At 41.2% G+C, this 13,411-nt stretch overlaps 1 protein-coding gene across 2 annotated transcripts in view; it reads right to left on the bottom strand.

The window, feature by feature from the left end:
• The window catches only part of SYN3 (synapsin III), a 466,097-nt gene that overhangs the window by 369,129 nt on the left and 83,557 nt on the right, over positions 1-13,411 (bottom strand). For both annotated transcript variants that reach the window (XM_019446702.2, XM_019446703.2), the window contains exon 4: positions 3,787-3,878. In XM_019446702.2, coding sequence (XP_019302247.1) covers positions 3,787-3,878 — 92 coding nt within the window. The remainder of the gene's footprint in view (positions 1-3,786; positions 3,879-13,411) is intronic.

Below are 13,411 nucleotides of genomic sequence, written 5' to 3'. Positions count from 1 at the left end.
TATGGCTTTCAAACTTTCTATATTGTTATGTTTTGGATGAGTATCTTGAATGGAATATAGCTGGATTTTTAAAAATCTACTCTGAAAAATTCAATGTAGATGCTCTGTAAAGTAGAGCGTTCAGTCCTTTTACACTTAATGCAAGTAATGATATATATTGGTGATGATAAATACTTAACAACTCATAGCTCTACTTTGTGGAGGTTGTAGTTCTCACAAGTGACCATGAGAGGGCGACTCCAGTGGACTCATAAGCATTTACAGCTTTGAAGGGACAGAGGAAACCAGGCACATTCTCTCTGGGGTTCCACCATTGCTTCCCAAGGTGTGCATCCCCTACAATGTTTGGGCACTCTCTGACTACGGGAAGAACAAAGGATATGGGCTGGGGGACAGAAGTCTGGTGAACTGGGGGACAAAAGAGCAATCCAATGGTCATGCCTATCCATGGGTTATGAGTAGCTGAGGGCATTCATTTGCCTCAGGGCAGAAGCTATTTACCAACTTGTATAGAAAATTTTCAACATTTTAATAACCAGTACTACTGTGCAAGTCATTTAGAATGATTATCAGTCTTCTTATACATTTGGATGTAAATCTACCACCTTATTTTATTTGTAATATCCATTCGATGTTGGTTTTTCTCTCCTTTCATGTCTTTTACTATTTTTTTTCCCTCTCTTGTAGCTTTTAAGTTTTACTACATTCTTTTTTTTTTTTTTTTTTTAGTAATTACCCTAGAAATTACCTCATGCATCTCTGACTTTTTAAAGCCTGTTATTAATCAATACATTTACTTACCTCCCTGACAATACAAAAACTTCAGGACACCTTAATTCCATTTCTTCCCAACCATTACTATCTTACTATCATGCATTTTAATTCTTCATGTATTTTTTAAATCTATAAGGTGTTATTATTATTATTTGGAGACAGTGTTTATTAACATTTACCACCTTCTTTGTCTTACATATCTTCTTGCAGCTCTATGTTATTCTGGAATCATTGTCTTTTTGCCTAAAGCATGTTCTTTACAATCTTCCTTAGTAAGGGTATTCTCCTCACTAAATGTTTTTATTTTATGTAATTTTATGTAAATGTTTTAAGTAAAAAAAAAATTTGTAAAAAAAAATTTTATGTAAAAACATTTTATGTAAATGTTTTTATTTTGCCCTTATTCATAAAAAAAATTTTCCCTGAAGATGGAATTAGAGCTTGGCAATTAGTTTCTTCTGGAACCTTGAAGATGTCATTCTACTACTGTGGTCTGTGATCCGTCAGTCTGTTACTCCAATAAAATTAATCAGCCTTTTTCTCTCGCTATTTTAAGGATGTTTTTCTTCATCTTTTTGTACTGACACTATTGCGTGTTGGTGTATAATTCTTTTTATCGATCCTGCTTGAAATCTGTTAAGCTTCTGGTTTTGGTGGTTTGGTATCTTTCTGAAAGATTCACAACCATCGTTTCTTAAAATGCTGCCTCTGCTCCATTCTCTTTTCAAGAGTCTGTTTAAATGTTACTTTCTCACAAAATCTAATCAACTGTTCTGCATTTCTAAGCTTTTTCTCTTTGTGCTTTATTTATGATAATTTCTTCAGCTCTACCTTTCACTTCATTAGCACCTTTTCAGTCGTGTGTAATATGCTGCTAAATAGAACACATCCAATAATTTTAGTGATTGTAGTTTTCATTTCTAGAAGTTCTATTTGGTTTCTTAAAAAAATGGTTGTGTCACTTTTTATTGTTTTCTATTTCTGGAAGATACCTTCAAACCTGATTTTTTTCTACTTAATAATTATTTTTTTTTAAGAATTGGTGTCTGATAAGTCCAATATGTGATATCTTTCTGGGTTTTCTCTATTGTCTATTGTTTCTGTTTCTTCTCATTCATGGTGTCTGTGCCTGGTTATCTTTGACTATGTGCTAGCTATTGTAAAAAAAATTTATTTGAAGCCTAGGATGAAAGTACCTCCCTCTATATATGATTTCCTTTCACTTCTAGCATGTTTGGGATCACCATAAACCAATTTTAATGCTTGAGGCTCCCAGAAGATCAATCAAACTGCAATTCAAGCTGCAAATACTTGTGAGGGCTCATCTACTTATAAAACACATTCACCTTGAAGATGTGGTCCTTTTGGGTCTCAGCTTATTGTGGAGAGAGCCTATCATTATGTTCCCCACCTTGAGTGTCCCTGAACATTCATATCTTTCTCCTTTGCTCCTGCTAGGCTATCAAACCATTTTTAAATTTGCCAGACTTAGCAAATACTCTTAGGAAAAAGGTAACTTTTGTACTCATTCATCTCTCTGGGTTTCCATTTCCGCATCATTCTCTTCTTCGTAATTCCTTACTGTCATGCCAACTCTTTGAAGGCTTTCAAGGTGATCATTATTTAAAACCAGTTTTTAAGTTGTTTTCAGTGGAAAAGATGGTCTAAATCATCTAGGCCATCATTATTAGAAACAGAAAGCTACATATGTCTTGGCATATGGTAGGTACTCAGTAAATAATGGCTCAGTAAATAAGGGGTGCTGGGACAGCTCAGTCAGTTGAGCTTCTGACTCTTGATTTCAACTCAGGTCATGATCCTAGGATTGTGGGATCAAGCCCCACATCAGGCTCCATGCTGAGTGTGGATCCTGTTTAGGATTCTCTCTTTCTGCCTCTGCCCCTCCTCTGCTGTCTCTCTCTTCCTTTCTCTCTCTAAAATTAAAAAAAAATTTTTTTTTATAAGGCTGGGGTGCCTGGGTGGCTCAGTCAGTTGAGCATCTGACTTCAGTTCAGGTCATCTTCTCACAGTTTGTAAGTTTGAGCCCCACATCAGGCTCTCTGCTGTCAGCATGGAGTCAGCTTCAGATCCCCTGTCTCCCTCTCTCTCTGCCTCTCCCCTGCTCGTACATGTGTGCTCTCTCTCAAAAATAAAATAAGCATTTTTCAAAAAAGGACAAAAATGGCTCAATAAATTGAATTAGCATAATTTCCCAAACATGCTCTTTTTTTGCCTGTCTGCATTTACAAAGACTGCTTCCTACTCTTACGATGCACAGAATGCCCATATTCCACCGCTGACAAGGCTTAGAACCAAGGCCACCTCTTCCTCAAAATTCTTCCTGTTTTCTCTACTTCCCCAAATCTGAATCCTATTTCTTCCCCAGCTAAACCCTCACAAGACCTGATCTGTGTTACTCTGGTTGCTTAACTAGATAGAAATATATTAATACAACACTTTATCTCTTCTGTGGATTTGCACTTTCTTGACTTTTCTCAGCTAACGAAGAATTCCCTCACTCCCCCTCAAGCTCAGCATACATTCTAAACAGATTCTTTGGAAAATGTTATATCCAGTACTTTTAGGTTTGATGTCCTGAGAGGGGAGGCTTTGAACATTTAGGCTGCCATATGCTGGAAGCAAGCAGTAGCTCATTCTAATAAACCCTGACATTTTATGGTGCTTTAGAAGAAATAGGGCACTCACTCTCACATACATGACTCTTACTTGAGTGCTGCAATCATCCCGCTGCAGGTGAGAAACAGAGGGTGAGAAGGACTAAATAATACACCCAAATAGAGTCACAAAGACAGAAATTGAACCTGGTCTTTTCTCTGCAAGCCCAGGGCTCGTATCGCAACGATACCTAAAACCCTTTGGAAGTAACCCTTGGTATGTAAAAGTACATGGAGTGCAGGAGTTGGGTCAGAGGCAACAGACAGAGGGTAGCTCTGTGAGATATCCCACACACGCCTCTCAAATGACGGTTTTCTGTATCTCAGTGCTCCTTACCTCACAACCTTGGTCCCATTTCTCAGGACTTGCATGTCCACCATACAGCCCCCAGTAACATAGGCAGCTAGGTTCAACTCTGAGAATTCAGCCTGAAGGAGAAAGGAAAACAAAAAAGGATTCATCAAAAACTAATGATGCTAAAAACTGCTAACATTTATTGGGTACTTCTATGTGCCAAGTACACATTTATACTTTGCCCGAAACTTAGGAAGTTGGTGATATTATTTACTTCCTTTTCTGAAACGTGAGTAATCTGAGGTGTAGAGGCATGGTGCCACGTCCCATAATTAATAAAAGGCCAAGTTGGATTGAAATCTACATGTCTCTGATTCAAGCACCTATGCTTTTAACCATTTCTAATTTCTACTTCCTTGAAAGTGGAAGAAGTAACTCTAGCTTCAGCACTGTACAAGGCCAGAGGCTGTTCAGTATGACATTTTCCCAAGATTTCTCCAGCTTCAGGTGTGTGATCACTTATCACTGTTAATGGAGACTTCCTCGTCTTCTGCCCACTCTTACCTCTTTTGGTCATGGCCCTTCTCCTCACCCCCCTACATGGTTACCGTAGAAGCACCATGTCTGTGCACTGAAATAATGCTCCCTCAGTCACAGCTGATGGGGTTGGCACCTGACCCAGGGTGGAGGAATAAGGTCCCCTTGTATTAGAATTTGGAACTGCTGAGTGATTCATGCAGTTTCCTTCTAGGGGCTGTATTTAATACATAGAACCTGAGTACAAATGAAGACCATGTTTTCTGCCATCTAGATTGGGAAAGTATAGAACACAAGGGGACTGGTGGGGGTGGGTGGATGTCACAGTCACTAAGAGAGGGGCAGAGAGGCAAGAGGTGGGGAGCACTCTTGATGTTTATGTGCCAGCTACAATCCTGTCCTTGGGTGTTATGCAATACCTCTATATCTTTATAAACTCATCTTCTTTTTTTTCTTATTTGCTTAAGCAAGATCTGCCACATTTCTTTTGCTTGTGACCAGAATCCTATGGAAGATATCCCTCCTGCCAGATTATATACTCCCTGGGGATAGCGATGCCATGGTACCGTAACCATCTGTATTAGTTTCCTAAGGTGGCCATAACAAAGTACCAGCACTAGGTGGATTAGACAGCAGAAATTTCCTTTCCCACAGTTCTGGAGGCTAGAAGACCAAACTCAAGGTGTTGGTAGGGTTGGTTCCTTTGAAGGCTATGAGGTAAAATCTGTTTCAGGTTTCTATCCTTGGCTTGCAGATGGCCACCTTCTCCCTATGTCTTATCACACTGTCTTCCTTCTACACGTGTCTCTGTATCCAAAGACCCCCTTTTTATAAGAAAACCAGTCATACTGCACCAGAGCCCACCCTAATGACCTCACTGTAACTCTCTAAAGACCCTCTCTCTAAATAAGTCACATTCGAGGGACTGGAGCTTAACGCTTCAATGTGTGAATCTTGGGGAGGCACAGTTCAACTTGTAACCCCATGCTAGAAAATGCATAGTAACAAACTGTGCCATACACACAGTAAATGCCAAAAACCATTTCCCTGGATTAAATGAATGAAAATAACTTCTCATACATATGAAAAACTCAACTACGTGCCAGATACTGTCCTAAGCTTTTTACATGTATGAATTAATTTAATCCTCACACTTGTCCAGATGAAAAAAAAAAAAACCAAAAAACAAGGCAAAGAGAGACTGAATAACTTGCACAATATCACACAGTAAGTAGCAGAGCCAGGATTTAAACCCAGGCAGTCCGGTTCCAGCCTATGCTTTTGACTGCTACACCCCACTCCTCCCACTGTTTAGCTGAATAAGGCACTGGGTGGATGACAACTGGGAATTTTGGGGACCTAAAAATAGCCCATTTGAAGAGAAAACCAAGTTTATATGGAAAGGAAATATCATTTCATAGTGATTTAAACGTATCCCCTTGGAAACATTTAACAGAATTATGACCAAAGACCTAGTCATCTCCCTAGATGGCATTAAAGGAAACCCAGAGTGCTTATGTCTCTTGCTTTAATTAATAGCCTCATTATGTTGTGGCAAGGTGAAAAGCAAAGAGCTCTGTTAATGAGTCCAGGTTAGTAAATAGTGGTAATGACCTGTTTATTAAGTCTAAAGTCTTAAAAATTCAGTCCCATCATGTTTAAGATACTCCACTGGCGAGATTACAAAGAAGAATTAGCAATAAAAGTTGTTGCTTGAGTGTGAGGAGAAAAAGATGTTAGAAGAAAGTTGCAACACAGAACAGTTGGGCACCAAAAACTTGAAGAAAGGGAGCAAATAAGAATCTTGAATCATAGAATCTCCAACTTCGAGGTGGCCAAGCCCCAGGGGCTGTCTTGCTGCCCAAATGGAAAGAGATAATCTGGATAAAAGACACACTCAGGCTTGGATATACAAGTTAGAAGTTCATGGTGTTCAGAGCAAGGTGTCTAGAATTATTTCCTAGTTATGTTTATGAGTAATTACAGGAGGCAAATACCTGGGTTGTTAGGGTAGCCAGCATCTGTTGGATCAAGTACAGAGAGGGTAGTGAAGAAAGGGCTCTCTTCTGTATTTTACTTTTGAAAAACTTCAATAAACAAAACCTGGAAATGAACTCAGAGGTATCCAAGCACTTCTCCTTCAAGGTAGTGATTCTACTGAGAGGAGAATCTCAAAGAGCAGCTGTTTTTGAAGAGCCTCAGAACTCTCACAGAAACTGTAGTAGGTTAAATTATTTCCCCCCAAAGATATGGCCACATCCTAAGCCCTGATACCCACAAATGTGGGTTTGTTGGAAATTGGGTCTTTACACATTTACATCCGTAATCCATCTAGAATTTTAGTTTTTTGTGTAAGATCGGAGGTAAGACCCAAGGTTCAGTTTTCCTATATGGTTATTCAAATACTTTGGCACTATTTATTAAAAGACTCTTCTTGCCCAATAGAGTTGCGCTGGTGCCTTTGTCAGACATCAAGTCACCTCACATGTGATCTATTTGTCTATCTTTGAGTCTGTTCCAAGTTGTCTCAGTTACTGCAGCTTTACAGTGAGTTTTGGTATCAAGTAGTATAATATTATAAGAGGGAAGCAGCCCAACTAGGTTCCAGTGATAACAGGTTCAAAGACAAGACCACACCTCTTGTCTCCTCAACCTGCTGAAGCAGATTGAAAGTTTTCCTACTAACCCACTCCAAAATACAGTCACTGGGCAACGAGGTGACCTCAAAGGCTCCATCCTGAATAGACCTATTGAATGTTTCCCTAGTGATGTGATTGGTTGAACAGAATGTGTTCTATCCTCTGATTCACACTGCAATCCACCATCATGGCCAGACCCCTCAAAGAGCTCCTCAGGGGATTCCCACCTCTCTTAAAGGTTTGAAAACAAATCAAGATCTCAGCCCCTTCAGCTTTGTCAGTGTGGCAGGCCAGCTGAGAGGCTAATAAATGGAGAAGCAAGCACTTCCATGACTTTGAGTCTTACCTGTACTGAGAAATGGTGCCTGTGGCATTCTATTGCCATATTCACCTGCTCCCATAAATTTCTCTTGGCTTTATAAATGAACTTTAGGGTTTCAGGACAGGTCTAAACATCATCTTTTATTTGAGCTTCTGTACACCCTATTGAAAGCTCGAGCCCGCTATCTCATCTGCATTACTTTTTCCCTGTCTGCTGCTATGAGGGGGAATTTTAAGAAATTTCTTTCCCTTCTTTTTAACAGAAAAAAATAACACCATAATGAAGAAAGGCTGTGTGTAATTTCGATTGTCAAGATTCTGTTTTGAAAGGGAAAACTGTCATATTATACATTCGTGGGAGATTTTCTCTAGACATCATTAAAGACAGGTAGGTTTTTGCAATATGAGGCACATATAGGGACTTTGGATTTTGTTACTCTTGTTACTTTTGGTACCTGGTATGGGAGGTTTTTGTCACTGACCTCAATGATACCTGAAAGTGCTGGATTATCTGAGTTTTCCTATTTGTGACTTTTTAAAACATGTACATGGAGGAATCAAAGAATAGTGGAAAAGGAATCGGTCTTTAAGTCTGGGGACCAGGGACCTAAACCTTGGATTTGACCTAAACCTTGGATTTGACCCAATAACAATGACTGCAGGCAGACCCCTCACTCTCCACTTGTATTCCCTTTGACTTTAAAATGAAAGAGTTATAAGGGGAGCCTTAGGTGGCTCAGTAGATTGAGCAACTGACTTAGGCTCAGGTCATGATCTTACAGTTCATGGGTTTGAGCCTTGCATCAGGCTGACATTGCAGAGCCTGCTTGGGATTCTCTCTCTTCCTCTCTCTCTGCCCCCTGCCCACTCACTATCTCTCTCTCTTTCAAGAAAAAAAAATGAATAAACTTTAAAAAAAAAGAAAAAAAAGTAAATGAAAGCATTATAATCAATAGAGTCAATATCTTTCTTTCTCAATTAGGGTCCCCCAGTTATCACTGAAGGCAAAATCTATTATCACATCTTATGAAAAATGAATCCTATGCATTAATATTTTTATTAGAAAGCTGTTCATTGCTTTATACTCAGCTTCATGCACATAGTAGGTATCTGAAAAATTTTGTTAAATAAAGTGTTACTTTTATTTTTGGGGTGCCTGGGTGGCTCAGTCTGTTAAGTGTCTGACTCTTGGTTTGGGCTCAGGTCATGATCTCATAGTTTGTGAGTTTGAGCCCTGCATTGGGCTCTGTGCTGACAGTGCAGATTCTGCTTGGGATTCTCTCTCTCCCTCTCTCCCTGCTCTTCCCTCCCTCCCTCCCTCTCTCTCTCTCAAAATATATTAATTAATTTAAAAAAAAGGAATGCCATGCACTAATATTTTTATTAGAAAGCTGGGCACTGCTTTATACACAGTTCTAGGTACACAGTAGGTATCCAAAAATATTTGTTGAATAAAGTGTTATTTTTATTTTTGATGAGCAGATACCTATGCATGCTATGCAGCATGCCTTATGAAACTCTGTCCATTGCCAGATTCACTAGACCACAAAACTGAGGAGAATGTTTCCAGGCACAGAGGAGGGGAAAGGCCCAATCTAAGTTGCTAGTAACAAAAGCACAGGTAAAAAATACAGGGCTATCGGGTCAATGGAATGGTGAGATGTCTTTAGTAGCTGGGGCATGGAGTTAATGGAGGAACAGAATAGGAAAAAGAGCTAGAAAGGTAGGTCAGAGACCAGTCCAGGAGGATCCTGAACTTTCTGTGAAGGAACATGAATTTCACTGTATAGTGCATTTTATCTTCTGTTACTCATAGTTCTGTTACTTCATTACAGATTACCACAAGGTAAATAAGTTCAAACAACACAAGTGTATTATCTCACTGCTCTGTAGGTCAGAAGTCCACGTGAGTTCGGCTGGTTTCTCTGTTCTGGGTTTCACGAGGTCCAAATCACGGTTGTTAAGCATCTAAGCTTTTACTGGAAGACTCTGGGAAGAAACTGTTTCCAAGCTCATACAGGTGGCTGGCAGACTTCAACTCTTTGTGGTTGTAGGACTGAGGTCCTGTCTTTTCTGGTGTCCCCTGGAAGCCTCCCCCAGCCAGCTACGGGCACCTGCATTCAGCATCCCATAGGACTCTCCATCTCCAAACTAGTAATGGCACATTAAATCCTTCTTATTCTTTAAACATTTTTAACTTCCTCTCCTGCCACATTTCTGTCTCCAGCCAGAGTAAATTCAGTTTTTAAGGGCTTGTGTGGGCTCACCTGGATAACCAGGGTCACTCTCCCTATCTTAAGGTACATAACTACAGTTGCATCTACAGAGTCCCTTTTGAGTATCACTTTCACAGGCTCTAAGCATTAATGTTTCTGGAGGGCTACTGGGAAACAGGAAAGGCTGCAGATGAGGGGAGTGGTTACATATTTAACAACAAATATTTCTGCAGAATTTTCTAATTTCCAAGCTGTTATAGTTACTAGATATGGCTGGAATCATATCCACTAACAAAATGTCCTCAACAGCCCCCTAGATCAGAAGGCAATAGAAGCACCTTTTCATAATTAAACTCACATCCAGTTCTAAAACACAAATGCATGCAGGTGCGTGCATGCACACACACACACACACACAGGATGGAATGTATTCAGTTTCCTGTAGGGTCTTTGGCTGCATTGTCACTGGAACTGGCACCTGGTGAGCATGTGATGCCAAGTAGATAATATTACTGAAAGCATGGGGTATTCATGTTTAGTTACTAGTAATTGCATTTGTGATGATAATGACATCTGATGACAGAATGGAAATGGTGATTGTAATCATAATTACGATAAGCTGAAGAATGCTATTAGGTCAACAGATCAATGGGAAAGAAACTGAAAATGGGGCTTGGATTTGGATGACTGACAAGAATGTACCCAAGAAACCAAGAATGTGTGGGAATGTGAAGGTAGCAGCTATCGCCTTGACCATGAAGCCTGACTAAAGGAGGATTTCGACACAAAAAGATGTTGTCCGGAGTCCTGAGAAAGGCAAGATTCTGGCAGACAGACTGTTCTGGAATCTGAGGGTGGCTGATAAGATACTAGAAATTCCTGTCAGTTTGTGAAATCTATCTGGCCCAGACTGTACTCTTAAACCCTGAGAGTGTGCCCCCTTGTACAGCCTTAGGTATTCCATAGATTTTTCAGGAGAAGAGAGAGAGAGAGAAAGAGACAGACAGACAGATACTGAGTGTATAGGAGAAGGTGGGCAGTCTCCATCCAGTACCTTTTCTAATGCTAGGTCAACTTCTGACACTCAGCCTTGTTCTCCAACCTTTCGCATTACACCCCATAAAGAGGAACTGTTAACCTATGGGTCAGGACATCACAATGCTACAGTTGACAGCAGGCAGGGTCACTGCTAGGCTGAAAAGGCAGGCAACGGCATGGGATTCTGCCTTCTCTGTAGCTGAGTGCCTGCTGGTCTGCATGGTCATCATGTCAACTTCCTCCCTTGCCTGTAGCTCCTCAAAGGGGTTCATCCCAGCACCCATCTTTCCCTCTGCTGCTCTCTCTTCCATGAGTTGGCAACCATCAATTCGGATTCCCAGAAGCCCCAGATGTCCTGCTCTCTCTTTTCATAATCGTGTTTGTTGTACCTTGGAACTGTTTAGAGATAACAGCCACATATTTAGTAAGTAACATCCACAAATCTATAGGACTCACGCCAGCTCTGGCAGAGAGCCCTGCCCTCGGGCTGGGGGACCTAGGCCGGCTAACGCTCAGTGGTGTTTCTACTCTTATTTGCTATTCCTCCCTGTGTATTTGGCTACCTTAGGAACCTGGAACAGGGGTGCTGGTAGTGATTTTCAAGGTAGGATTAGGGCATTCCTGCATCCTCCAGCAAGTTATCATCAAAATTCCACTCTAATCCCTAACAGACTGTTATGTTTACTCTTGGGAACAAAACTGTGTCATTAACAAATTCTTAAAAAAAAAATCAACATTGTGCAAGTGCTGTGATCTTCACGTCTTAAGTTCTTTCACAGAGTCTCTCAGGGTCTAAGAGGCTCATTAGAAGGACAAACAACAACAACAATACTAATAAAGTAGCACTAAATACAGAAAACCTAAGTCCTGCCTGGCCTCTAACGTCCTGTGTGATTTAGACACTGATGAAGTGATGGCCTCTTTGACACCATCCCCTGTGCCCCACACTGGCCTCCTTTCCATTGTCAAACACACTGAGCAAGCTCCGGGCTTGCTCCAGTCCCCAAACCTCTAGAGCTTCCTGGAGATGGCAGCAAGCCCACCTTCCTCACTCCACTCATAGCTTTGCTCAGTGGAGCCCCCAGTAGCACCTCCTTACAGAGCACCTGCTGTACTCCCTGCCCTGTTTCCTTGCTTGAACTCATCCCCACTGACAAAACTGTACATTTGTCTGCATATGACATGATTTACATCCATCCTAATTTAATATTTAATGGTCCAGCTCTCTCACCAGAATAGAAGTTCCAGGGGGCAGGGATGTCTGTTTCGTTCCTGGCTCTATCTCAGCATCCAACCAGTACCTTGCATTACAGCACAATGCTCAAATACGTGAATGCCTATTGTAGGTGTCCAAGGTGAGCCCAGGGAGGCAAACGACCTTTCCCAAAGTTACAACCTGGTAATTACGTCAGTTGGGACCCAAACCCAGGCCGATACCTTCCACATGGCACCAAGTGGCTCGCTGGAGATGATGCGTGTTATAATTCACAGAGCTGGGTCAATTAAAGGGCGACTTGCCAGCCTTGGGCTTTCCTTGTGCTGTGACCGCCCTTGTTTTCATACCTTCCCACATCAGTGTGCGGCGTCCATCAGCAAAGCCCACGGGCCCCTACCCCTCCTTCACCACTCTGCCTCTTCCAAATACCCCGCTGCTGCAAACACTTGGCAGGTGGCCCAAGGCCTGCTGTCGGCAAGAACTGCTTCCTGTAGATTTCCCGGCACAGGCTGTGTTTTTAGTTCTGAGGGCCCCGTGGGCTCAGTGACTTCCTTGGCTGGCATCTGAAGTCTTTTCCACGGGTTCAGATTCACCTTGCAGACAAAAGAGGCTTTGAGAGTCTGTAGACTCTCTGAGTGGCCCCTTCCAGACAAGGAAATCTCACTCAGGAGCAGTGCTCAGTGAAGGCCCGGGCCATTGGGTCAGGCTGTGCCGAGCACCCAGCTATGACAGGTAGATGCAAAGACATATTCTGCTCATCAAAACATCATAATACTCGTGCGTGTGTGCGTGTGTGTGTGTGTGTGTGCACATGCGTGCATGCGAGAAGGCAGGGCAGGGAGCGATAAATACATAAAAACATGTCAAAACAAATATAAAAATATAGAAAAAGATTGCAATGACAAACCTACATTCTTAACTGTTCAAGTAATGGAAAATCCAAAATTAGGTGGAGTTAGCCACATTTTAAAAACAAAACAAAACAAATCATCAACAGTGATTTGCAGTTTACAAAGAGTTTGGTATAGAGTGGTTTTCAGAACCAGACTACAAGTTTGAATCTGAGCTCTACGTCTTACTTGCTGTACAACTCTAGGCAGGTTAGCCTTTCTATGCCTTAGTTCACATCTGTAAAATGAGGCTAAGAATGGTGCCTTCCAAGGGTGGATGTGAGCATTAAATGAATTAATCAGTTTAAAAGCCTGTACTCAATGGGGTGCCTGGGTGGCTCAGTCAGTTAAGTGTATGACTTGGGCTCAAGTCATGATCTCACAGTTTGTGGGTTCAAGCCCAGTATTGGGCTCTCTGCTGTCAGCACAGAGACCAATTCAGATCCTCTGTCCCCCTTTCTCTCTGCACCTCCCAAACTGGTTCTCTCTCTCTCTTTCTCTCAAAATAAATAATAAAGAAATTTTTTAAAAAGGTCTTACTCAAAAATAAATAAATAAAATAAAAGCCCTTAGCAAGGCATGTAAGTGAAAATAAGTACATAATGAATGTTACCTATCACGGTATTTAACTGGATCATTACAACAACCTCTTGATAAGAGGGTTAAGTATTAGCATCTTCATCAGCTGACAAGAAAACTGAAGAGCAGAGAGAACAAATGACTCAGCCAAGATCACAAAATTACTGAGCAAGAGAGCTATGACCCTGACTCTATTCACCCATTCATTCATTCACTTAACAACTACTATGT

This window comes from Panthera pardus, unplaced genomic scaffold (assembly GCF_024362965.1).
Source record: "Panthera pardus isolate Hobbes unplaced genomic scaffold, ASM2436296v1 HiC_scaffold_6, whole genome shotgun sequence".
NCBI classification, from domain to species: Eukaryota; Metazoa; Chordata; class Mammalia; order Carnivora; family Felidae; genus Panthera; species Panthera pardus.
The sequence above is the reverse complement of the archived record's forward strand: the minus strand, read 5'-3'. Positions and strand labels throughout refer to the sequence as shown.